The sequence below is a fragment of the Caretta caretta genome, chromosome 27 (assembly GCF_965140235.1).
Source record: "Caretta caretta isolate rCarCar2 chromosome 27, rCarCar1.hap1, whole genome shotgun sequence".
Lineage (NCBI taxonomy): Eukaryota > Metazoa > Chordata > Testudines > Cheloniidae > Caretta > Caretta caretta.
The window spans coordinates 294,421-320,380 of NC_134232.1; the positions used below are offsets into that span (position 1 = coordinate 294,421).

The 25,960-nt window shown below is 53.7% G+C and overlaps 1 protein-coding gene across 1 annotated transcript in view; it reads left to right on the plus strand.

Annotated features, from left to right (window-relative positions):
* Nucleotides 1-25,960, plus strand: part of SCN4A (sodium voltage-gated channel alpha subunit 4) — a 153,596-nt gene that overhangs the window by 121,636 nt on the left and 6,000 nt on the right. Inside the window, exons 17-24 of the mRNA XM_048830400.2 lie at nt 10,286-10,415; nt 12,074-12,228; nt 15,071-15,244; nt 17,603-17,725; nt 18,995-19,273; nt 21,289-21,342; nt 22,289-22,426; nt 23,975-24,079. Of these exons, the coding sequence (XP_048686357.1) occupies nt 10,286-10,415; nt 12,074-12,228; nt 15,071-15,244; nt 17,603-17,725; nt 18,995-19,273; nt 21,289-21,342; nt 22,289-22,426; nt 23,975-24,079 (1,158 nt within the window). The remainder of the gene's footprint in view (nt 1-10,285; nt 10,416-12,073; nt 12,229-15,070; nt 15,245-17,602; nt 17,726-18,994; nt 19,274-21,288; nt 21,343-22,288; nt 22,427-23,974; nt 24,080-25,960) is intronic.

Below are 25,960 nucleotides of genomic sequence, written 5' to 3' on the forward strand. Positions count from 1 at the left end.
TCTCTCTGGGGATCGGGGGCTGGAGGTGCTGTGGGAGTCAGTAGATTTGGGAGTGTCTCTGGGGCTGATGGTACAGTGACAGTGGGGATGGGGAAGTCTGAGTCCCCGGAGCCCATGCCTGGGGAGCTGCCTCTGCCCCCCCATCCCCACTGCTTCCCATACTGTCCACCCCCACCCCCCACCCTCCCGTCCCTTCCCACTGGCCTGGCTCTGTCAGAACCCCTCTGAGCCTGTCCCTACAAGGAACGCTGCAACCAGTGCTGGAGGATCCATGCCCCCTATGACTTCTCCTAGCCCCTCCCCAGCTTCTAGACTTCCCCAGACACACCACCCCAGAGTTTTTCCATCTGCTGCTCCCTCGGCCCCCGCTGATCGCAGCCCAGGCTCTGCTTGCTGACTGACACAGGCCCTCCCATGTGCATGATGGAGGGTGAATGCGTGGGTGGTGCTGGTCTGTGGGGGAGCAGAGTCTGGGGCACTGCATGAGGCAGCAGCTCCGATAGAAGCTCTGTGCCCCTCACCCACACTTCATGGTCCCTTCCCTGCTTGGGGTGCAGATAGAAAGTGACCGCCCCCGGCCCCCCAAACACACACAGAGAAGAGCTATAGGCCAGCATTGGGCACACCTCTATTCCTCTTTGGGCCAGCCGAGACCTCCCACCATTCCCGGTGTCCCCTGATCTCAGGTGGACTGGGGCTGTCCCAGAGGAGGGAGGACTCAGCCCCCACCCACCCAAGCAGATGAGGCCCTGCTGACACCACCCCAGCAGAGCCATTGTGGGGTGGCAGTGGATCCCCTCCCCAAACACACGCACACTGAGTGCTAACACTCCATGGAGATGCATAGGGCCATTCCCCCCTCTCAGAGCTACTGCTTCAGGCTGTCTGCAGACTCAGGCAGACATCCCCAGAGCAGTTCCACCTGGGGCTTCGATTCAGGTTTTCCTTTGAAATGAAAACTGAGATTCTGACCCGCTCCTGGGACATCAGGCCCACGTCCCCTGCCTAGCGCACGTGGGCTTTAATCCACTTCCCACACTGCAGGTGTGACTGGTTGGCGGACTGGCTGGGAAAGGGGGGAAATGTCATGCACAGAAATAAATTCCCACCTGCACCCAATCCGCCTCCACCACAAAAATGAACATCCCCCTCCAGAATGCTCTCCCCAGGCCCTGGGCCCAGTACTTCTACAGCCCCATCTTTGCCAAGGGGGTCTTAGCACCCCACAGCCTTCTAATGTCTTTACCCTCCCCACCAGCTGCCAGGTGGGGCAGGCCATTATTGTCTCAGTGATCTGCCCCGTGCTCTGTTGTGGAGCAGGGATTTAACCCCAGGCCGACACCTTAACCACTGGCTCCTCCTTCCTCTCTTGTCAGAGCAGAGGTCACTCCCGGGCCATGTGCCTGGGGCACCTAGCAGGTGCCTTGAGCTGCTTCTCTTCTCCCGCCTCCTCACCCCACCCCCAGTGCCAGGTTCCTGCCCCCAGCCGGCTATTCATGACCTATTTCAAATAGTACTTGTGATGGCGGGAGAAATTGATTGGAGACAGCTCACAACACATGTGGAGCCCACAACCCCCATCCCTTGGCACACCCACTTCTCCTGCAGGAGTTCGCAGGGGCATACACATCATGGATTTCATCTCTGCCACTAAAGTCTGCCGAGCACGTCTGTGGGAGCAGGGTCTGGAGAGGAGAAGACGGCAGGAGCAAGGGAACATCCTCCCCACCTTGTGTGGTTTGTGCAGGGGCTGGGGAGAACTGCAGACCCTCCACTGGGGCTGCTTCAGGCGGACACTAAGCCCCAGAGGTGGGACAGGGCAGCAGAGCTGAGCAGCCAAGCGGGAGAGGGGTATACGGCGCCTCTACAAGGGACGTAGCAGTGTGCACATGGGAATGCTGAGAGGCATTCTGCCTCCAGCACTCAGTGTTGCCAACTGTCACAATTTTTATCAAGACTCCCATAATATTTTATGTCTTAAAGTGCCAGCTCCTGGAGTCAGGTGATTAGGTGAGACTCTCTGCTTTCACGTTTTTAAAGAAGTACGTTTCTAGCCCTTGTGGTTGCACAGAAAAGCTGGACTTCACATGACCCTCATGTGACCTAAAGGCTCAGTAGCATAGAAGGGGTTTTTCCGTCACTGTTTTTCCATCCACCTCCCCCAGTGATGGTATCTAGGGAGCCGGAAGTATTCAGATGAAGTGAGCTGTAGCTTACGAAAGTTTACGCTCAAATAAATTGGTTAGTCTCTAAGGTGCCACAAGTACTCCTTTTCTTTTTGCGAATACAGACTAACACGGCTGCTACTCTGAAATCTTCCATAGCTGCGTCTCCACCAGGGTTCGGTCAGCGTAGCTACTGCACTCAGGGGTGTGGATTTTCTCAACCCTGAACACCCTAGTTACACTGACTTAACTTCGAATTGTGCACCAGGCCTGCATGCTCTCTGGGCTGCTTACCGTGCCCCCAGCCTTGAGTAGCTGCAGTTCCCTGTGCAGGAATTACAAGTAATTGGTGTGATCAGCTACTAAGCTTTTCTCCCTGTTACTCCACACAAGGGACAGATTCTTCTACTGCTTCTAAGAAACTCTGTCACTCAGTTTGAGTCATTATTTCTCTGGCTGTGCCCCGGATGGCTACTTCCCTCCCAAAGCAGGGGGTTATTCACCCTTGAAATCATGGCTGGCACTATTCTCACTGCCATAGCCTGGCTGTAGGATTGAAGGAGGTGGCCTTCAATGATCACTAACATGATCAGTGCCCATGTTTCTCTCCCTCCATGCTACTTGCTGCATCTCCAGCTCTCTGGATGGATTCTGGTAGTGGCACCAACAATAAACTAAAGAACGCTCATGCTTCATGGCTTCAGCTAGCCATCTGCAGGGGTCAGGAAGAGATTTTGCTCCCTCCCCCCAGTGGATGATACAAAGCTGGGAGGTATTGCCAATTCAGAGAAGGACTGGGATATCATACAGGAGGATCTGGATGACCTTGTAAACTGGAGTAATAGTAATAGGATGAAATTTAATAGTGAGAAGTGTAAGGTCATGCATTTAGGGATTAATAACAAGAATTTTAGTTATAAGCTGGGGACCCATCAATTAGAAGTAACAGAGGAGGAGAAGTACCTTGGAGTATTGGTTGATCATAGGATGACTACGAGCCGCCAATGTGATATGTCTGTGAAAAAAGCTAATGAGGTCTTGGGATGCATCAGGAGAGGTATTTCCAGTAGGGATAAGGAGGTTTTAGTACCATTATACAAGGCACTGGTGAGACCTCACCTGGAATACTGTGTGCAGTTCTGGTCTCCCATGTTTAAGAAGGATGAATTCAAACTGGAACAGGTACAGAGAAGGGCTACTAGGATGATTCGAGGAATGGAAAACTTGTCTTATGAAAGGAGACTCAAGGAGCTTGGCTTGTTTAGCCTAACTACAAGAAGGCTGAGGGGAGATATGATTGCTCTCTATAAATATATCAGAGGGATAAATACTGGAGAGGGAGAGGAATTATTTAAGCTCAGTACCAATGTGGACACAAGAACAAATGAATATAAACTGGCCACCAGGAAGTTTCGACTTGAAATTAGATGAAGGTTTCTAACCATCAGAGGAGTGAAGTTTTGGAATAGCCTTCCGAGGGGAGTAGTGGGGGCAAAAGATTTATTCGGCTTTAAGATTAAACTCAATACGTTTATGGAGTATGATGGGATAACATGATTTTGGTAATTAAATATTCATGGTAAATAGGCCTAATGGCCTGTGATGGGATGTTAGATGTGGTGGGATCTGAGTTACTCAGGAAAGAATTTTCTGTAGTATCTGGCTTGTGAATCTTGCCCATGTGCTCAGGGTTTAGCTGATCGCCATATTTGGGGTCAGGAAGGAATTTTCCCCCAGGGCAGATTGGAAGAGGCCCTGGAGGTTTTTCGCCTTCCTCTGTATCATGGGGCACGGGTCACTTGCTGGAGGATTCTCTGCTCCTTGAAGTCTTTAAACCACAATTTGAGGACTTCAATAGCTCAGACATAGGTGAGAGGTTTTTCGCAGGAGTGGGTGGGTGAAATTCTGTGGCCTGCGTTGTGCAGGAGGTCGGACTAGATGATCATAATGGTCCCTTCTGACCTTAGTATCCATGAATCTATGAATCTCCTAAAGCATCAGAGAGGGGTACGGCTGGAGATAGGACATTGGAGGAGGAGGGCAGAGCCAGATTAACCTTTTGTGGGCCCTGGCGCCCAGTCCGTGTCCCCACTCCCCCTGCTCTGCCCGTGCTCCACCCCAAGGCCCCATCCCTGCTTGGACTTTTCCCCCTGAGGCCTCACTCACCGTTCTCATGCGGGGAGAGGAGTGAGCAGGGGCCAAGGGAAGCAGGGGGCGGAGAGGAGCGAGCGTCGGGCAGGGCCTTGGGGGGAAGAGGCCAAGCAGGGGTGGAGCCATGGGGCAGAGTGGGCGGGGTGGGTCCACGGTCTGTGGGCCAGGTGTGGGCCTGGTGCCATTGGTGACATTGCGAACCCGGTACTGGGGGAGGGCCAGGGCCATGCTCTCAGGTGCTTGGCTGGTGGGTCTAGCTCACAAGCTGAGGGTCTAACCAAGTGCCGTATGTGAGGTGGGCAGGAATTTCCCCCCAAGTCAGGTTGGCAGTGAGCTTGGGGCATGGGGTGTTGCCTTCGCCGGCAGCATGGGGAGCAGGCCACTGGCCAGGATTATCTGGGTGTATCTCCCATCGTCATTTCCCTGCCCTCGGGCACTGGTGCACCTCGGTGCCTGTGGCACGTCGTAGTCCAGCCTCCTGAGGGCTGTGATGCTTTGAGGTCAGTGTGCGGGTGCTGGGCGGTGTCAGTGCCCTGTGCTATGCAGGGACTAGGTGATCTGGGGGTCCCGGCTGGCCTTTTTAACCCCTGTGACTCTCAAAGGCTGTGCCTGAAACACTGCAGTGGCATGGCTGCATCTCAGCTGTGTAGACAGTCCCTACCGCGATGGGCGGGGCTCTCCCATCACTGTCGTTCAGCCACCTCCCGAGAGGCAATCGTCAGGTCGACAGAAGAACTGGGGGTGAGGTCAGCATAGCTGCATCCCTGGGCGGTGCGGATTTCACACGCCAGAGCCGTAGCTATGCGTTTCCAGTGTAGACAAGCCCTAATTCAAAGTCCAGGGCTCTCCCACTGTGTTAGGATGACACCTAGTGGCAGACGTGTGAGCACCGCATTTGGGAATTTTATTGCTAGCACACCAGGGGCCTTGGTTTAAAGGTAAGTCATCGAATCAGGGAAGAGAAACAAGGAATGACTCAAGAAATGCCTCGCTCAGCTCTTCTATACATAGCATTGCATGCAGGTGTCCATTCGAAAGAGCTTGGCACTGGGGGATGGACTGTGCTCTCTTTTCTCACATGGAACAACATCTGTGGCCACTTGTGCCCCATTGATTTCAATAGCTCTCCTCCAGCAAGGTCTGAGCTATTGGAAATCAGGATATCACAGTCTGGCCCTTGTACTGTGAATATCAAGCGCTAAAAGCAAAGCCATCAGGATAAACCTGTGAGCAATGAACCGCCTGAGGACGATCACAGAAAAATATCTGGCAAATCATCTCAAACCGTGAACAGATCTATTGGAATCCCATGCACAGAATCATAGACTATCAGGGTTGGAAGAGATCTCAGGAGGTCATCTAGTCCAACCCCCTGCTCAAAGCAGGATCAATTCCCAATTTTTGCCCCAGATCCCTAAATGGCCCCTTCAAGGATTGAACTTACAATCCTAGGTTTAGCAGGCCAATGCTCAAACCACTGAGCTGTCCCTGAAAGCTGACCAGAAGGTTCTAAAGAAAGGGTCATTCTAAACTGCAGTGTGCTGGGGCAGCTCTCCCATGGGGTCTTTGTAGCATTTTCATTGGCAGTCTGGAAGAGGAAATAAACAGCAAGGTAACAAAATATGCAGGTGACTCATGGGCGCGATAGCTCAGATACCTCATTCTCCTCTGTGGGGAAGGCTCCCTGGCTAGACTACATCACCCATGATGCACTACAGCCTTCCATTTGTTTGAATGGTTGCAGAGCCTCTTGGGAGTCACATGACTGTAGTGCATCAAGGGAGATAAAGTCTAGCCAGGGATCCTGGCTCACGTAAGTGAATGGGGGCAAGAAGCATTCTGTTCTGTGCTAGTCTACGGAGGTACTACAACTCCCATGAGGCACTGGGGCAGTTCAGAGGCCATGGGTTAATGTTGATCATAGCCAAAATGAAATTTTTCAACATTTCGAGCCCCTGGGGCAAGGCAGCCAATGGGGTTAGGGAAGGGAAGAACAGAACAATACCGAGCATCTCTGAAGCCATGTATGTGATTCCAACCACAGCTCTCCATGTGGGGTTCTGCCTGCTGGAAGCAAAGTGCGGAGAGCAGGAAGCACTGGGGGCTGCTGGAAGGGAATTTCTTCTACTTGTGTTTGGAGCAGGTGGGGTATTCTAGTGACCCACATTCAGAAGCTGCTCCAAGCACTGGCTGGCGCAATGGCTGTGATGGAGGCATCTGCTGTCAGTCTCACCAGCCTGGCTCATGCCTTGCCCCAGGGGCTCGAAATGTTGAAAAATTTCATTTTGGCTATGATCGACATTAACCCATGGCCTCTGAACTGCCCCAGTGCCTCATGGGAGTTGTAGTACCTCCGTAGACTAGCACAGAACAGAATGCTTCTTGCCCCCATTCACTTACGTGAGCCAGGATCCCTTCTCTCTGCCTTTCCAGATCCCTTCCATTTGTTTGAATGGTTGCAGAGCCTCTCGGGAGTCACATGACTGTAGTGCATCAAGGGAGATAAAGTCTAGCCAGGGATCTGCCTTTCCAGATCCCTTCACAGGTGTTTGGGACAGTTTGTATACCTCACTGTGTACCTTGGCTGGACTAGCTCCTGTGGCAAATTGCTCATGTGTGGCCCTCATATGTGGAAGCATGGGTGAGCTTAGCTCTGTCCCAGCTCTTCTGATCCCCCTCTGCTTCCTTCCTTTCCCATCCTTTCTGAATTCCAGTTTAGCCCCAGTGGGAGACTAGGGCATGTTAGTTCCACCGTGCAACATGGCCAAATCGGCTGGCTACTGGCTGCCTTGCTAGCTGCAGTGTCCAGTGAATCAACACAGAGCAGCTAGTATATTTCACCCCCTGGTGGATACAATACCCAGTATGAGCGATGGCTGAAACTTTTGGGACCATAAGTTGCCACCTGCACCCCTTGGCTCCAGAATCTCTGTCTCATCTGTGACTGATTGAATGCACTGACACTCGCTAGTGACCTTGGGGGAGATTAGCCCTACAGTGCACATGCCAATTGCACACAAGATATCCCTTCATAGCGGGTCCTTGTCCTGGGTTCTCTTGTTGCTGTGTAGAATGTACAGGTCTGTAGATGTGTCTCTACCTACCACATGGCCACTCAGCACATTGGATAAAGCTGGCTATTCAAGCTGGAAAGACAGATAAAAATAGAGAGGATCCCTGGAGATTTGCTAAGATTTTTCTCTTCTTATCTAACCCATTGGGGGTTGCAGAGTGCTTTCTGGGAGCCCAGCCAAGTCAAGATTCAGAGTCAGTTCTACTGGGTGAAAACTATTTGGAATCCAGATTTTGCACTGGAGTGAACTTTGTCCTAAAAGCTCTTCAGAGTAAGTGGAGCCAGAAATATTTGAGATAAACAGAATTCCGGGAGTCCAGGTTTCTGCTGATCTAATTATAACAAAGGGTATTTGTCAGGGATTTCAGTGGGGTTGGTAGCTCAGGGACAGGACTGGGGCAATGAGAAGCATTCGGAGATTTTGGATAGAGCTGGGTGGGAAATGGCTTTTCCGTCCTGCAAGAACTTGTGAGCTTTTGGAAGTGTTTCTGTTCTGAGCTGGAACAAAAAGCAGAATCTCGACAAATTTTGCACACGGATCATCCCAAAAAGAATCCAGACGAGGTAAATGAAATGGGTTATTTCGCTCATTTCGAATGTTCCCATTTTTTTACCCGTTTTCACCATTTTTTTAGTATCAGTGAACTAAAATTGCAAGCAGACAATTCCCTTGTTTTGAACTGGGAAACCGAGGGTTTAACTCGAAATTCTCAACCCAGAACATTTTGACACTTCCAAACCTTTGTTTGTTTTAAAAAAAAAAAAATTCGAAGTGGGAGATTCAGCCAAACCGGCCCTTTCTCACCAACACTTTTGCTTTTGTCAAATCAGCATTTTCCCAATGAAAAGAAGAAAATTCCCAGGCGTTTTGAGACTTGGGAAATGCTCGAGAAACACAGCTCATCAAACGTGGCAACTCCTTTGTCTCCCTATGATCAGCGCATCCCCGGGGTGTGACATGGCTCTCCCCCTGCACCACCATTGCTGGGGACAAGTTCTCTGATGCAAGCCACACCAGGAATTGTGCAGCTTCCTTCCTTTGATTCTGCAGCTTCTGGCTTTTTGCTTATTACTTGTAAAATCTCACCTGAAGCAGATGTGGCCACTTTGATTTGAACTGAAAAAGTCTGATCTTGTAGCTGCCGGGGGGCAACAGAGGGGGTCTTTGACTGAGCAGGTCAATACACAGAAAAAGAACATGGCAAACAGCATGGCCATTTCATGGTGGTTTTCGTTTTGCAGCGTTCCCAGCAGTTAGTGGGTTTCCACATTTTTTGCGACAAATTTTTATTGCCATTTTTATCCAAAAAATAAAAATAAAAACCAATTCATTCGTAGACATCAATATCCACTTCCATCATGTTGTCGATTAAAAACAAAAGTGAATAAAAATATCCTGAGAAAATTCACCAAGAACTTTTTATTTAAGATGACAATTTTTGGTGAAAATATGCATTTAAAAAATTGTCAGTTTTGGACTAACAAACTCCTGTTTCGAAAAGTTTCAACCACCCCCACAGTGGCAGCAGCCCAGTGGTTCTCAACCAGGGTTACGTGTACCCCTGGGGGTACACAGAGGTCTTCCAGAGAGTACATCAACTCATCTAAATTTTTGCCTAGTTTTACAACAGGCTACATGAAAAGCACTAGCAAAGTCAGTACAAATTAAAATTTCATACAGACAATGACTTGTTTATACTGGTCTACATACTATCCACTGACATGTAAGTGCAATATTTATATTCCAATCAATTTTACAATTGCAAGCTAAAAATGAGAAAGTCAGCAATATTTCAGTAATAGGGTGCTGTGACACTTTTCAGAGGGCTAGCCGTGTTAGTCTGTATCAGCAAAAAACAACGAGGAGTCCTTGTGGCACCTTAGAGACTAACACATTTATTTGGGCATAAGCTTTTGTGGGCCTAAACCCACTTCATCAGGTGCATGGCATGGAAAATACAGTAGCAGGTATATATACAGTACATAAAAAGATGGGAGTTGCCTTACCAAGTGGGGGGTCAGTCTAACGAGACAATTCAATTAACAGTAGAATACCAAGGGAGGAAAAATCACTTTTATAGTGGTAATGAGGGTGGCCCATTTCAAACAGTTGACAAGAAGGTGTGAGTAACCGTATGGGGAAATTAGTTTTTGCAATGACCCATCCACTCCCAGTCTTTATTCAGGCCTAATTTGATGGTGTCCAGTGTGCAAATTAATTTAAAAAATGAATTAACTTTTGTATTTTTATGTCTCATTTTGTAAGCAAGTAGTTTTGAAGTGAGGTGAAACTTGGGGGTACACCATACAGATCAGACTCCTGAAAGGGGTAAAGTAGTATGGAAAGGTGGAGAACCACTGGTGCAGCCCACTCACCCAGAACCACTCCCCGAGCCCTGCCTTGGGGAGACAAGGCCCCACGGCACACCCCACCAGGGCTCCTTGCCGCCCACCTGCCGTGCCCAGGCACAGAATTGGGGTATGTCTAGATTACAAGTGCTACAGCCACTACTATAGCGTAGCCACCTGCTACCGAAACAGAAGGGGTTTGGCATCGCTGTAGTTAGTCCACCCCCTTAAGAGACAGTAGCAAGGTCAAGGGAGGAGTTCTTCCATTGACCGCAAGTGTCTACCTCAGGGCTTAGGTTGGCTTTAACTACGTCTCTCAGAATTGCACTAACCCAGCCCTGCCCAGCCTGTGCTGTAACCATCCCTGTCCCTGCCCGAGATGAGGCCTCTATTGCTCCCTGGAAACTTTTGAGCTCCAACGTGTGAAGCCTTTTGTTGCTGGTGCATTAGCCACTCCCAGCATTCGGAGTGTCTCCTGTTTGTGAATCTGTCCCCGGTGCTTGCTGGAGCCCTGGGCTGAGTCTGTCTCCATCCCTGCTCTCCGCAGAAGCCGCTGTCCAGAGGCAGCACGTCATCCCTATGCAGTACCGTGGATTACAAGGCACCAGAGGTAGAGGCAGAGGAGGCTGCAGATGAGGCTGCCGAGGGCCAGGGGCCCGAGGAGTGCTTCACCGAGGGTAAGGGAGCCGCGCAGTGACCCTGCACCGGGGGAGCAGGTGGGTGGAGGGTTGCCCCGTCCTGGTACTGTCCCAGAGCACCAGCTGTCCCTGCAAAACACAGCACAACTGCCCCGAAACTAACAGAGAATGGGCCAAGGGTAGAGAACGGGCCCTGCAGTGATAGACTCCAGGAACTCAATCTAGTTAGATTAACAAAGGGACAGTTAAGGGGTGACTTGATCACTGTTTATAAGCACCTACCTGGGGAACAAATATTTAATCATGGGCTCTTCAGTGTAGTAGAGAAAGGTCTAACATGGTTAGATCTCACCACAAACTCACAGAGCCCCCATGGGATCTCAATGCCCTGCGATCCCAACACCCATGGGATCCCACCCACAAACTCACAGCCCCCATAGATCCCATCCCCCTGGGATCCCACCCCAAACTCACACAGCCCCCATGTGATCCCATCCCCCCCTGGAATCCCACCCCAGACTCACACAGCCCCCATGGAATCCCAACAGCCCTGGATCCCAACACCCATGGGATTCCACCCACAAACTCACAGCCCCCATAGATCCCAACCCCCATGGGATCCCATCCCAAACTCACACAGCCCCCCCCCCCCCCCGCAGGGATCCCATTCCCCCCTGAAATCCCACCCCAAACTCACACAGCCCCCATGGAATCCCAACCCCTCTGATTCCCAACACCCATGGGATCCCTTCCCAAATTCACACAGCACCCCCAGGGATCCCAACTCCCCTGGGATTCCCCCCCACAAGGAATCCCACCCCAAACTCATGCAGCTCCACACCAGATCCCACCCCAAAACTCACATGGCAACTCAGAAGAACAATGCTTCTTTTCCCAGGCTATGACAGGCCCCTGGTCCAAAGGGTGCCAGCCCCCTCCATTGATAGTTTTCCCAGGGGTGGAGGGTGCAGCATGGCCAGTGCTAGCCAGGGCTGGTGGTGGGAGGCAGGGGCCCTGCAGCAGGTCAGGAATTGTACATGGACCAGGACAACGGAAAAGGTGAAGGAAAAGCCTGGAGGGGGAAAGGCAAAGGGGAAGTGGGGGGAGGCGCTGTTGTGGGGAGAGAGAAAGAAAGAGGGAAGAAAAAGGAGGGGCTGGTGTTAAGGAAAGGAAAGAAGAGGCATGAGAGGAAGTGGAGTGAGGAGAGAACAGGTGTTAGGGAGGGGCAGGGGGCACGTAGAGGCGGGGTCAGAGGGGCCGGTGTAGGAGAGGGGTGGAGGGCGGGGGCTGGTGCAGGGGAGGGATCAAAGGAGCAGCCACGGGGGCGGTATAAGGGAGCAGCAGGGGGCTGGTGGGGTGTATGGTTTTGGGCCATGTGCCCCAGAGGAGGCGCTTCCCCAGGTGAGGGCAGGTGGCAATGCCACGGCATCCTGACACAGGTGAGCAACTTTACACCCTAGCCTGGTCCATCCCAGAGGGCAGGCTCCTGGCAGATGAGTCGAATTTGCCTGTCTCCAGGCCGGATCGCCTCTGCCCATCCAGGCCCAGCTTGCTCTGGTCTGGCAGAGCAGCACCTGGCTGGCTTGCTACACCGGGAGACGACTCTGCCACCTGCAGCTCCCCAGAGGGGCCGCTGGCCCTGTGTCTGCCATGCCATGGCTCAAGAACTAACCGTGCCTCTCTGCATCCCTTCCCAGCCTGCGTGCGGCGCTTTCCTTTCCTCTACGTCGACATCACAACCGACAAGGGGAAGATCTGGTGGAACCTTCGGAAAACCTGTTTCAAGATCGTCGAGCACAACTGGTTTGAGACCTTTATCATCTTCATGATCCTCCTCAGCAGTGGAGCGCTGGTGAGTCACAGGTTTCGGTCCCTCACCGAAGCCCCCATGTACCCTGCACCGAGCCCCCTGGGTTGTGGGACCCCGGAATGGCAGGCTGCATGCAGGCTTGTGGCAGTGCCAGATACTCCCTAAAAGGAGGTGAATTGGATTTGAAGCGAAAGGATCAGCATTCTGCGCTTTGGGCACCTGGCCAGGTAGGGGAGGCTGTGGGGGGCTGTGGGCTAAGCACCACAAGTGGGGATGTTTTGCTCTGATCAGCGGCAAAATAGTTAATGTTGAACAGTAAAATGCCATCAGTAGATTTCAGGCTAGTAAGCCTGACTTCAGTACCAGGCAAACTGGTTGAAACTATAGTGAAGGACAAAATGATCAGACACATAGATGAAGAGGATCTGTTGGGGAAGAGTCAACATGTTTTTTTTAAAGGGAAGTCATGCCTCACCAATCTGCCAGAATTCTTTCAGGGGGTCAACAAGCATGTGGACAAGGGGGATCCAGTGGATATGGTGTACTTAGATTTTCAGAAAGTCTTTGACAAGGTCCCTCACCAAAGGCTCTTAAGCAAAGTAAGCTGTCATGTGATAAGAGGGAAGGTCCTCTCATGGATTGGTAACTGGTTAAAAGGTAGGGAACAAAGGATAGGAATAAATTGTCAGTTTTCAGAATGGAGAGAGGTAAATAGTGGTGTCCCCCAGGGGTCTGTACTGGGCCCAGTCCTATACAATATATTCATAAACAATCTGGAAAAAGGGATAAACAGGGAGGTGGCAAAATTTGCAGATGATACAAAATTATTCAAGATAGTTAAGTCCTAAGCAAACTGTGAAGAGCTGCAAAAGGATCTCTCAAAACTGGGTGACTGGGCAACAAAATAGCAGATGAAATTCATTGTTGATAAATGCAAAGTAATGTGCATTGGAAAACATAATCCCAACTATACATATAAAATGATGGGGTCTAAATTAATTGTTACCACTCAAGAGAGAGATCTTAAGAGTCATTGTGGAGAGTTCTCTGAAAACATCCACTCAATGCACAGCAGCAGTCAAAAAAGCAAACAGAACGTTAGGAATAATTAAGAAAGGAATAGATAATAAGACAGAAAATATCATATTGCTTCTATATAAATTCATGGTACACCCACATCTTGGATACTGTGTGCAGACGTGATCGCCCCATCTCCAAAAATTGGAATTGGAAAAGGTTCAGAAAAGGGCAACAAAAATGATTAGGGGTATGGAACGGCTGTCATATGAGAAGAGATTAATAAGCCTGGGACTTTTCAGCTTGGAAAAGAGATGACTAAGGGGGGATATGATTGAGGTCTATAAAATCATGACGGTGTGGAGAAAGTAAATAAGGAAGTGTTAATTACTCCTTCTCATAACACAAGAACTAGGAGTCACCAAATGAAATTAATAGGTAGCAGGTTTAAAACAAACAAAAGGAACTATTTTTTCACACAATACACAGTTAACTTGTGGAACTCCTTGACAGAGGATGTTGTGAAGGCCAAGACTATAACAGGGTTGAAAAAAGAACTAGATAAGTTCATAGAGGACAGGTCCATCAATGGCTATTAGCCAGGATGGGCAGGGATGGTATCCCTATCCTCTGTTTGCCAGAAGCTGGGAATGAGCGACAGAGAATGGATCACTTGATGATTACCTGTTCTGTTCATTCCCTCTGAGGCATCTGGCATTGGCTACTGGGCTATATCTTTTGGTCTGATACTGGGCTAGTATCTTTTGGTCTGACCCAGTATGGCTGTTCTTATGTTCAGTGTTAATGATCCATTTAGATGAATAAATGAGATTGTTCACAACTCCCGCACACTCCGGCAAACTTCATTTCATTTGTTCCCATTTGGAAGGGATTTTTGTAACCCGCAAAGGTTTGCAACCTAGATTATAAAAGCCTCGAATGGCCCCAAAATTGGCTGTTCCTAGGGACTCCCAAAGCTCCAGGAGACACCCATCCTCTCCACTGCCCCAGGGCCCTGCTCTTTGAAAGTTGGTGTCAGAACCAAACACAGCTTTTGCAGATCCATCCCCCTAGAATGTCCTAAATGACTGTGGGTCTGCTCGGGTGGCTGAGCTGCAGGGCGTATAGTCCATTCCCCCTTTGGCAAATACCACCCACTCTTCAGCATTGCCGGAGAACTTTTTTGTAATGGTGGCTTGATTTTAAGGAGATGGTTTTATCACTTTTCATCAGCTCTGTGGCCCTGGCTGTCAGGGGACACTCATTAGACAAGATTATTGTATTGATTGGTTTAGCGTTAGCAGCTGGTTATTGCTTTGCTATCCTAGTGCCTGAGTGATGATCTGAAGTTGGTCAGTCAGTAAGTAATGGTTCAGCTTGTTTTTGGTTCCCCTTTAAGTATTTGGACTAAATACATCTGGGCTGCAAAAGTAAGTCCTTGTTTGCATTCCTGAGACCTTCCTCTCTGCAACTCTGGGGGTAACATTTTCATATGTGTCTAAGTGACTTAGGGGCCTGAGTCCAATTTTCAGAAGTGATTTAGGCACTTAGGAGTGGCACTGTCAATGGACATAGGCTCCAAGGGGTCAGAATTTCAGAGGTATTTAGGTGCCTAAAGATGCAAATAGGCACTCGGTGGGATTTTCAAATGCCCTCTGCGCCTATCTCCCATTGATTTCATTGGCACCTTTGGGTGCCCAACTACCTTTCAAAATCTGGCCCAAAACCACCAGAACCCTTTAAATGCAGCAAAAGGAGAAAGGCCTTAGTCCGGCTGCTGCTCTCCTGTCCCACTGTAGCCGTGAATCCCTCTGCTGGGAGCCTGTCTCACGGAAGCCCGACTCATCTAGCTCTGCGCCTCTCCTAGGCTTTTGAAGACATCTACATTGAGCAGCGGAAGGTGATCCGCATCATCCTGGAGTACGCTGACAAGATCTTCTCCTACGTGTTTGTCCTCGAGATGGTACTCAAGTGGGTGGCCTATGGTTTCAAGGTGTACTTCACCAACGCCTGGTGCTGGCTCGATTTTCTCATTGTGGATGTAAGTTGCTGCTCGAGCAATGGAGCAGGAAAGAGCATCTCTGTGATTTGGAGTGGGGAGCAGGGCCTGGGGGGAAGAGGCGGAGAGGGGGCAGGGCCTGGGGGAAGAGGCGGTGTGGGGGGCAGGGCCTGGGGGAAGAGGCAGAGAGGGGGCAGGGCCTGGGGGAAGAGGCGGTGTGGGGGGCAGGGCCTGGGGGAAGAGACAGAGAGGGGGCAGGGCCTGGGGGGAAGACGCAGAGAGGGGGCACGGCCTGGGGGAAGAGGCGGTGTGGGGGGCAGGGCCTGGGGGCAGAAGCGGAGAGGGGGCAGGGCCTGGGGGGAAGATGCAGAGAGGGGGCAGGGCCTGGGGGAAGAGGCGGAGTGGGGGGCAGGGCCTGGGGGCAGAGGCGGAGAGGGGGCAGGGCCTGGGGGAAGAGGCGGAGAGGGGGCAGGGCCTGGGGGAAGAGGCGGAGCAGGGGGCAGGGCCTGGGGGGAAGAGGCAGAGAGGGGGCAGGGCCTGGGGGCAGAGGCGGAGAGGGGGCAGGGCCTGGGGGGAAGACACAGAGAGGGGGCAGGGCCTGGGGGAAGAGGCGGAGTGGGGGCAGGGCCTGGGGGGAAGAGGCAGAGAGGGGGCAGGGCCTGGGGGAAGAGGCGGAGTGGGGGGCAGGGCCTGGGGGCAGAGGCGGCGTGGGGGCAGGGCCTCAGGGGAAAAGGTGGAGTGGGGGGGGGCCCAGGGCGGAGCGGGAGGCAGGGCCTGGGGGGAAGACGCAGAGAGGGGGCAGGGCCTGGGGGAAGAGGCGGAGAGGGGGCAGGGCCTGGGGGAAGAGGCGGAGTGGGGGCAGGGCCTGGGGGCAGAGGCGGAGAGGGGGCAGGGCCTGGGGGAAGAGGCGGAGTGGGGGCAGGGCCTGGGGGAAGAGGCGGAGTGGGGGGCAGGGCCTGGGGGGCAGAGGCGGCATGGGGGCAGGGCCTCAGGGGAAAAGGTGGAGTGGGGGGGCCCCAGGGCGGAGCGGGAGGCAGGGCCTGGGGGAAGAGGCGGAGTGGGGGGCAGGGCCTGGGGGCAGAGGCGGAGAGGGGGCAGGGCCTGGGGGGAAGACGCAGAGAGGGGGCAGGGCCTGGGAGAAGAGACGGAGTGGGGGCAGGGCCTGGGGGAAGAGGCGGAGTGGGGGCAGGGCCTGGGGGCAGAGGCGGAGAGGGGGCAGGGCCTGGGGGAAGAGGCGGAGTGGGGGCAGGGCCTGGGGGCAGAAGCGGAGAGGGGGCAGGGCCTGGGGGAAGAGGCAGAGAGGGGGCAGGGCCTGGGGGAAGAGGCGGAGTGGGGGGCAGGGCCTGGGGGGAAGAAGCAGAGTGGGGGGCAGGGCCTGGGGGGAAGAAGCAGAGTGGGGGCAGGGCCTGGGGGGCAGAGGCGGCGTGGGGGCAGGGCCTGGGGGAAGAGGCAGAGTGGGGGGCAGGGCCTGGGGGAAGAGGCGGAGAGGGGGCAGGGCCTGGGGGAAGAGGCGGAGTGGGGGGCAAGGCCTGGGGGGCAGAGGCGGCGTGGGGGCAGGGTCTCAGGGGAAAAGGTGGAGTGGGGGGACCCCAGGGCGGAGCGGGAGGCAGGGCCACTGTCCAGGCGCCAGTGGCCTTCCCCACTTCTAGGGAGCTTCCAGCGCTTGCACCTAACACAAGCGTCACGCACCGCCTATGGTGCCCAGTCTGTGTAGGTCGCCCCCAAGAGACTGGCCCACAGTCACTCATGGCATGTGCGGAGAAGCAGGGTCCCCTGAACCCCAGGCTCACCCCGTAACCAGCGGGCTGAGCCTCTGAGCGCCAACCCTCCGGGTGGGAAATGTCCATCGAGGATGGGGAATGAGGTGCGGGCCCTGCAGGGGAAGGCAGTACGTTGCCATAGGTGCCGACTCCATGGGTGCTCCGGGGCTGGAACACCCATGGAAAAATGTAGTGGGTGCTCAGCACCCTCTGGCAGCCCCATGGATCAGTGCCTTTCCCCCTGCCAGCACCTCCCGCCTGCCCCTGCTCCTTCCCTGCCCATCAGCTCCTCCCCATCCTTGCCAGCACCTGCACCCCCCACAACCAGCGTGCAGGAGGTGCTGAGGGGGCAGGGAAGGAGCAGGGGCAGGAAGAGGCAGGGGAGGGGGCAGGAAGACGTGGGGTGGGAGATTGGGGGGAGGGGTGGAGTGGGGGCAGGGCCTGGGGCAGAGCAGGGGTGGGAAGAGGCGGGGTGGAGGTTTGGGGGGAGGGGTGGAGCGGGGGCAGGGCCTGGGGCAGTGCAGGGGTCGAGCATCCCCCTGGGAACGGAGGACATCAGCGCCAATGCAAGTTGCCATCTCCTCTGGAGCTGCCTCAGGTCCATCAGCGCCCCTGCTAATGGCTCTGGGTTTCTTCCAAGGTTTCCATTATCAGCTTGACAGCAAACTGGCTGGGCTATTCTGAACTGGGCGCCATCAAATCGCTGAGGACTCTGAGGGCTTTGCGACCACTGCGGGCTCTGTCAAGATTCGAAGGCATGAGGGTAGGTCCTTTGCCAGGCCTCCTGACTGGGTGTGACCCCGGGTTGTTGGCACCTGGTAGACCCAGAACCGCTAGGTATTTCTTGGTGTGAGGGCCTAGAGAACCAATGTGTTGGCCACAGAGCCAGCTATGCCCTGGCGCTTCTCGAAAGGGCTTTTCAGAGGAAATGGCTGCCTGCATTGCCAAAACCCAGCCTTTGGATATTGGAGATAGACCTACAATCATGAGATTCTAAAACTAGTAACTTTGGCAAGTTCCTTTGCTGTTCTTTTGGGGTCACATGTTGAAGCTTTTCTCTGCAATCGCAAGGGCTAGACATGTTGCTTCTTTACTGAAAGCTGAGAACTCTCATGAAATCACCAGCTTCCAGGAGCTGGAACTTTAATAAGATCCTCAACTACCCTGAGACTCGCCATGAGTGGGCAACACTGGATCGCTCCCCTACAGACCCAGCGATGGGGAGCGTGGAGTGCTCACAGAGGGCAGGGGACAGGACTTCCTGCCAGGCTGGTGGCTCCCTGCACAGAGCTGAGGGAAGGGCAGGATGGGCACAGAGGGGCCAGGCCCCCAAATTGTATTCAGAAGACTCGGATTCGCTCTCCAGCTGGCGTTGGTGGTGCATGGGGTAACGCAGCCCGCTTGGGGAGATGTTCTCCTCTGGGCCTCACTCTTTGAAGCCCAGTTGCTCCAACTTTAATGCCCTCCAAGTGCAGCTCTGGATTGCACCACACCTGGCATGTGCCTGGCCCCCTGCCTGCTCCTCTCTCCTCCACGGTGCCAGCCTAGAGCTTCGAAATGGAAGAGGAGGGCGCGGGCCCAGGAGGCCATGCTGCTAACCTGTTCAACCGCCCATGCTGCCATGGCTTTCCTGCTCTTGGCACTCAGTTATCTAGCTACATCAGAGCCAGTGCGGGTATGTCTGCACATGCTGCAATCACATCGCTGACCGCAGTGTAGACAGTCCCGTTCCAGCTAGACAAGGTCCCATCTCTCCCGGGCGGCGCATCCCGTGTTCTCTTCGACTTTGTGGAGTGGGGAGGCTCAGATCTGGCCGTGGTGGGCTGTACCTCACACAGGAACTCCAGGTAACTGCACCTGCAGCATAGTAACTGTCCAGGTGGCTTTGAGGAGTCGCAGCTGCTCCCAGGTGAGGGGTACCTGTAATTCCGTCCAAGCGGCAGAGCTAACACCCAGCCACAGAACTGTCCTGCGCGAAGTCCCGAGCCGCTTCCCCTAGGCCAGCCCTGCCCTCTCTCCCCTCCCGTTGCAGGTGGTGGTGAACGCCCTGCTGGGTGCCATCCCTTCCATTATGAACGTCCTGCTGGTCTGCTTGATCTTCTGGCTGATATTCAGCATCATGGGGGTGAACCTGTTTGCGGGGAAGTACTACCGGTGCATCAACACCACCACGGACGAGCTCTTTGACATCAGCGAGGTGAACAACAAAAGCGACTGCCTGGCGCTGCTCCACACCAACCAGGTGCGCTGGGTCAACGTCAAGGTCAACTTCGACAACGTGGGCTTGGGCTACCTGTCCCTGCTGCAGGTGGTAAGTACTCCGCCGTGCAGCAGCTCTTGGCCTGAGGTAACCCCAGGCTGGCACAGCTCCCCAGCCGGAACAGCTGTCAGATGCCGAGCGAGAGGCTCCCCTGCAGCTCCTAACCTCCAGGCTGCCGGGCTTTATTTTATCATTATGTACCTGACAGTAGCACCTAGAGTCTTGACCAAGATCAGGGCCCCGCTGTGCTAGTGCAGAGTGAGTGACTGTCCCTGCCCCAAAGAGCTTACAGGAAAAATAGATAGGACCAAATGATTAGCCACATTTTACAGAAGGGGTGGGGGAAACTGAGGCACAGAAAGGGGAAGGGACTTGCCCAAGGTCACCTCCTACAGGTCAGATTGGCACCCAGTGCTCAGCTCATCAAAGGCATGTAGGTGCCTAATTCCCTTTGGAATCAATGGCAATTAAGTGCCTAAATACCTTCGAGGATCAAGGCCTAGGTCTCCTGCCTGCCAAGCCAGCTGCCAGTCCACTGGATCATGATGCCTCTTAATTCCAAAATCTAGATTTCACACACACACACACAAAAGCTTGGAACAGGTGAGACGTCATGGGGCCATGAGCAGAAATTAGCTTTCACTGGAGAGGAGGTAAAGGAATGCTTGGAAAATGTGAACCTATTCCAGTCAACCTGTGCAGATGATACTGCGCCCTAAGGAGTTATGCTCACTAATTAGCTAGGCCATTGACAATCCTTTCTAGAATGGCGTGTAGAACTGGGGGAGCTACCAGAGAATGTGGGGCATGGTGGGCAGGACAGGGATTTAACACACCATTCTTTATTAAAGGAAGTAGGATGATTGCAGCCATTACTATTAAGGGAGCAAAAGACCAATCCCTAGTCAAGTGATGGAACAAACGCTCAGAGCAAAAGGTACGAGACAGCTGTCCTAGAGTCCTAGGCGTCCGAGATGGACAAGAGCTGGTAGATCTTGCAGTTCATCTCCAGTCTGTTCTTCCCTTGAGAACACTTCTAATGCTTTGTCCAATCTAGTTCCTCTTGGGCCTTACGGAGACGATTCTGCAGCCTAACTGATCTCCCTGCCACGGAGATTCCTGCCTGCTCCCCCTCTCAACGCTGCAGTTTCCTCTGCCTTGTTTTTAAATAAAGTCTGATTGCTTGGTGACTGGGCCTAGGGAACTCCCCCTGCATCCAGGGGAACTGAGTGGGCACAATCACATCACAGTGCCGCCCTAGCTGATCACCCATCTGGTGCTCAGCTTCCCCTGCTGTAGTGTCATGCCATCTAATGCAGGAAACGAGACATGCACCCTCTTTTGTTCAGTCACAAACACCACGCCCCTCCAGCTCCTGGTGAAGTGAATGGTCCAACCCTCCCCCCGAATTTCCAGAGACTCAGGAGCAGGTGCTACAGGTTAACACCTAGGCAGTGATCAGTCAGCTGTGTGCTGTACAAATGCAGCCTGGAAGCTAACTGGGAAGCCGAGGGGTCAGCTAGACTTCTGTTTAGCAAAGCTGGAGTTTGAGACAGCTCCTGGCCCAGCTCAGTGGCTGACACCAGCCTGTCCCATTGGTTGACACTGCAATTTTCCTGGCTCCCCAGACAGACGTAAAGTGCCATCTCCAGAGATCAGTGTAGCTTCTCCCCGAATGGAGCATGGGTGGGACTTTTGGTTGTTCCATGCCAGGCTGCTTGGGAATTTTTCGACATGAGGGTTTCTTTGTCCGAATGCCGATTCGTCAAAGGGGGAACTTCCCCTGGAAATGTCTCGGTTTTAGCGACCCATTCATTGGGAAGGCTCCTCGTATCTCGGCTGGAATCTCTGGTCCAAGCGGGAGAGGCTGTGCTAGACCCTGTGAGACCCCCTTGGTTAGCACACTTCTGAGGGATGCAGAAGCCCCAGGCTTACATCCTTGATCTGCCTGAGTTAGGACAGGAATTTAAGCCTGGTTATTCCACAGCCCAGGGGCCAGATGTTCAGCAGCCAATGTGCTGAGCTCCCCTGGGGACTGACTCCACTGCTCTGTGCTGTCCCGGCAGGCCACCTTCAAAGGCTGGATGGACATCATGTATGCGGCCGTGGACTCCCGCGAGGTGAGGTGACACAGAGAGAGGAGCGTGTACTGCAGCTCTCTCGTCGACATGCCTGGCTTCGCAGGGCATGCTGGGACAAGGAGCCCTGCCTTACATGGTTCAGCATGGCCCTGGGGCCTGCTTAGGGCTTTGAGGGGCACTCTCTCTGTGCTCTGCCCCCTGGCACTGGCAGGCTGATCCAGGCCCCAGCTGGTTAGGATCCAGCTGGGGGGCTCGGGCAGATGGGGGGCAGAGGAGCCGGGAAGGGAGGGGTGGAGCTCTCACCCTGTCCCATAGCTGAGCAGCGAACTATGGGAACAGGACACAGTCTGATGTTTCACTGATCACACATTCTGCAGGCGCCACCCTTCCCCTTTGTCTTGCCAGCACCCCCAGCCTAGTCCCCAGAAACCAGCTCCCCAAAAAGTGCTCCAACCTGACCCCAAACTGTCAGATCTCCCCTTCTTTTCTGGGACAGAAGCTTTGTCCCCCCCACCCTGTGTCCCCACTTCTTTCCTGTAGCCAAGCCCTCCAGTCCCCCCATCCCGGGAGCTGCTCTTGACCTTCCCTCTTGACATCTGCAGCCGGGGCAGATTGACGTTCTGCGGCATGGAGCTTTTCGGAGCGTCTCAGGGCAGGTGGAGGGTCCGGGGCTCCCCAGAGCGGACCAGGCTCCCTGGGCAGCTCTTACCACAGGTTGGCTCCAGCTTCCAGCCTGGCCGGGGGCGGGGCCTTGGGGGAAGAGGAGGAGCAGTGGGCATTCTTTGTTCATTGTGCCCGGGACCCCAATAAATCTTAGTCCGCCTCTGAGCAGGCTTTGGGCATGGAGGCACCTCAGGTTCCCATGTCGGGGGAGGCTGGGTTCTCAGCATTCCCAGCCCCCTGCAGTGCAGCAGTGACCCCATGCCTGGGGCGTGGGGGGAGTGGGCTGTGCCCTGCACTCATGCATCCCCTTCTCCCCACTCAGATCGAAGAACAGCCACTGTATGAGACCAACCTCTACATGTACATCTACTTCGTCATCTTCATCATCTTTGGCGCCTTCTTCACCCTCAACCTCTTCATCGGTGTCATTATCGACAACTTCAACCAACAAAAGAAAAAGATAAGTATCTCCTGGCCCGCCTGGGCTCCTGGCATTCCCGTGGCCCCGGAGATCTGGACAGGTCCATTGGGATCAGCTAATCCGGCCTCCTGCTAACCCAGAGCACTGCCCTGCAGTCATTCCTTGCGCAGAGCTTCAGGAGGCAGGCCAGGAAGGAGCGCCCTGCGGCGGGCAGCGAATTGCAGCTCCTGGGCGAGGGTGCAGACCCGGGGGCATGGGGTCACAGTGGGAGGTCAGACACAGGAGCAGACCCAGCCTAGGGGCAGAGGAGCTGCTTCGCATGAGCTGAGAGTCCCCTGGGCAGTTCCCTGCCATGCTGGTGCCCACTCTTCCCGATCACTGGGGTTGCTAAATGAGCTCCTCACAGGAACCTGAGAAGTCACATCCCAGGGGTTTTCTCATTTACGGTGTGTAAAGGGGGCCTGGAAAGTACCAGAAAAACCAAAGAAGGTGCAGAGAGGGAGTCTCTTTTCTATTTGATTTTGAGCCCAGAAGCATCAGCATTGCCAGGCCCGGCCCTCGGTGCTCTGCTGGGGTCACTGGGGGGGCAGGGGCCTGGGACTGGGCACTCAGGACTGTTGTGGAGGCACTGAGCCCCTAGGCGGATGGTGCCCTAGCACCCATGGATCCCCTACACTCCAGCTGGTCTCAGAGTGAACCCCAGATTCCAGGGGTGGGACCCCTGGGCAACCCCTGCCCCCCTTGGGGAAACTCAGAGCGGGGAAGGAGGGGCCGGGTGATGGGTGATGACACTGAGCTGCTTCCATTCGGAAAATCCCTAGAAGATTATGGGGAACTCCAGACAGGCTAGGAAGCACCAGGGCAGCTGGGATTCAGGAGCCAGCAGGGTTTGCTGAGCTGGTGGGATCCGCCAAGGAAAGAGACATGAGCCACTGCGAGTAGCTCTGGCTAAAACATGGCTGCAGTTAAAGCAAGCTCCATTCCTGGGTGGAGTAAAGAAAAGCAGGGCAGAAAAGCAGGGCTAGAAGACAGAGGACCGGGAGTCTGAACTTGAGGAGAAGCTGCTCCCAGCAGAGCAAGGCCTGGTCTACACTACAGAGCTGGGTGGGCGTAAGGCAGCTAACGTCAACCTCACTGTGTCAGTGTTTACACTGCAGCGGTGCCCCTGGCGATGTAAGTCACCCACTACCCTGACCTAATAACTCCATCCCCACGAGGGGTGTAGCACTTAAATCAATGTAGTCAGGGCGATGCAGCGCCCGTGCAGACACTGCGTTACTTACATCGCCTGTTGGCTGTCAGCACCAGGGCTGGGGCAGCGAGACTCCAGCTGTCAGCGCCCCACAATGCAGTCAGTAGAAGCGCTCCTGGGGAAGACATGCACCGCTGACAGAAGGAGCATAGTGTGGACATGAACCACTGCTTTAATTACTGCAGTAGCTGTACGTCAACTTAATTTTGTAGTGTACCCAAGCCCCAAGACTTGCCAGGAGCAGCAAATTCCTCCCAGTGTTACTGGAAGCTGGTGCTGATGCTTGTTAAAAACCAAAATGTATCCAAGTCTAATAATGGCGATTCCTTTTATACTTTGGAGGGAAGGACATCTTCATGACGGAGGAGCAGAAGAAATACTACAACGCCATGAAAAAGCTTGGATCAAAGAAGCCCCAGAAGCCAATCCCCAGGCCCCATGTATGGCACGTTAAAAGTGTTTGAGAGCTAGTGGGAGGGGGTGTTTAGAAACAGAAATGGTGCCGACAGGCGTGAGCCGGGGCCAGGTGTCCAGCAGGGGGATCGGGTTTTGTGATGCACCTCAGATCACTGTTACCACTCCACAAAGAGCTCCGGGCTTTTACATCTGGCAACAAGCAGCCAGGACTGGAGTTTCAGAGAGGCAGCACGTTGGGCGAGCGCCCTGGGAACCCAAGCCTTTCAGCCATACAGTACGAGTGGAGTATTTAATGCATGATAGACCACTTTCTTTTTGTTATGGTCTCCTTCTCTGACTGAGGGCTTACCCCCCAGGGGCCAGGACCTGACCCAGGTACACTGAGTACTTGTTTGAGTACTTGCCAAGCACCTGACCCTGAGAAGTGCCAAGGACTGACTTCCTCGCTGGGAGCTGACCGTGCTCAGTGCATTGGGGTGGGGGGCACTCAGCATCTCCCAGAAACAGCCCTGTGGAGAGGAAACCTCCCAGGAAATGCTGAGTCCATTAGGTGGGAGGTTTCCCCATGGCCCCCCATGGTGCTAGAGCTCTCCTGCTGAGACGTGCCCGCAGCATCCTGCCCACCCATCATCCGGTAGCCCTTTTCACAAGCACAGAGTGTTCGCCCCATGCCCTGGTTAGCATCCAGCCCAGGTGATTCCATTCCCCTGCCCGTGGTTCCTAGGCGAGAGGGAGGAAGAAAGGTGTGGGGAGGATGCAGGGCAGTGATAATGGAGGGCAATGGCTAGTGGTGGAGAGGCAGCTCCCCCAGCCCAGGAGACAGGGGAAGGTATGTGGTGACCCCTCTGAGCAGCCAAGGGGATCAGGGAGCACTTGTGGGAGAGCAGGCAGCTTCTCCCCAGAAGGCTCAAAACCCACAAATCAGATAAAACCAGTTTGGCCCGTGCTGTTCTAGAGGCCAAGCCAGGACGTGTGGGCATCTGGCAGGACGCATTGGAGTGCGCACACTGAGCGTGTTAGGTGTCCCCAGCCATTTCAAATGCTGCTAGGACAGAAGGGCTCTGCTGGGACTGTGAGCACAGCCCCTTGGTTTGTTGGAATGGTGAGAGTGGCAGCGGTTTTAAAAATGCCACTTTCTTTGAATTTTGAATCTGTCTGAGTCCATCAGGTCTGTAAGGGGAAGAGGCAGTGTGGCCTGGTGGCTAGAGCAGTCACCAGGGCTCAGGAGACCCAGTTCTCATCCCAATTCTGACCCTGGCCTGCTGGGCATCTTGGACAAGTCACTTCACCGGCTTGTGCCTCAGTTTCCCCACTGGTAAAATAGGGATAATGATACTGATGTGCTTTGTAAAGCACTCTGAGATCTCTTGATGAAAAGGGTGATGTGAAAGATTGTTATTCCTGTGACACTATCTCCCAAATCTCCTTTTCCTGTTACCAGTTTCATAAATCACTTGCTCGTTTGGATTTCTTTAAGTTTTCCTTTCCTTAAAACTTCCAAATGGCTTGCCGCTGTTCTCTTTCTAGCAAACACGATTCTGTCACTGCTCCATCTTTGAACTGTAATTTCTCGTAGTGCATGTGTTTTCCTTTCTTCATGAGCCTCATGTGACGCTCCCAGATATGTGTCAGAGTTACAGCTTGATGTTCATCATGGCCAATGAGTTTTGTGGCAAAATCCATGATGCTCAGGATTTGCTCAGGCTTGGGCATGGGGTGAAATCCTGGCGACATTGAAGCCAAAGGCAAAACTCCCATTGATTTCCCTGGGAGCAGGATTTCACCTCTGGCCTTTTACCTCCCCGGGAATTGCTGCACATTTGGCTCTGCCAAGCATTCAGGTTCAGATTTTCAAAGGTGCCGAGGATGGTTAAGTGCTTCTAAGGGTGGGGTGTAAATCAGGG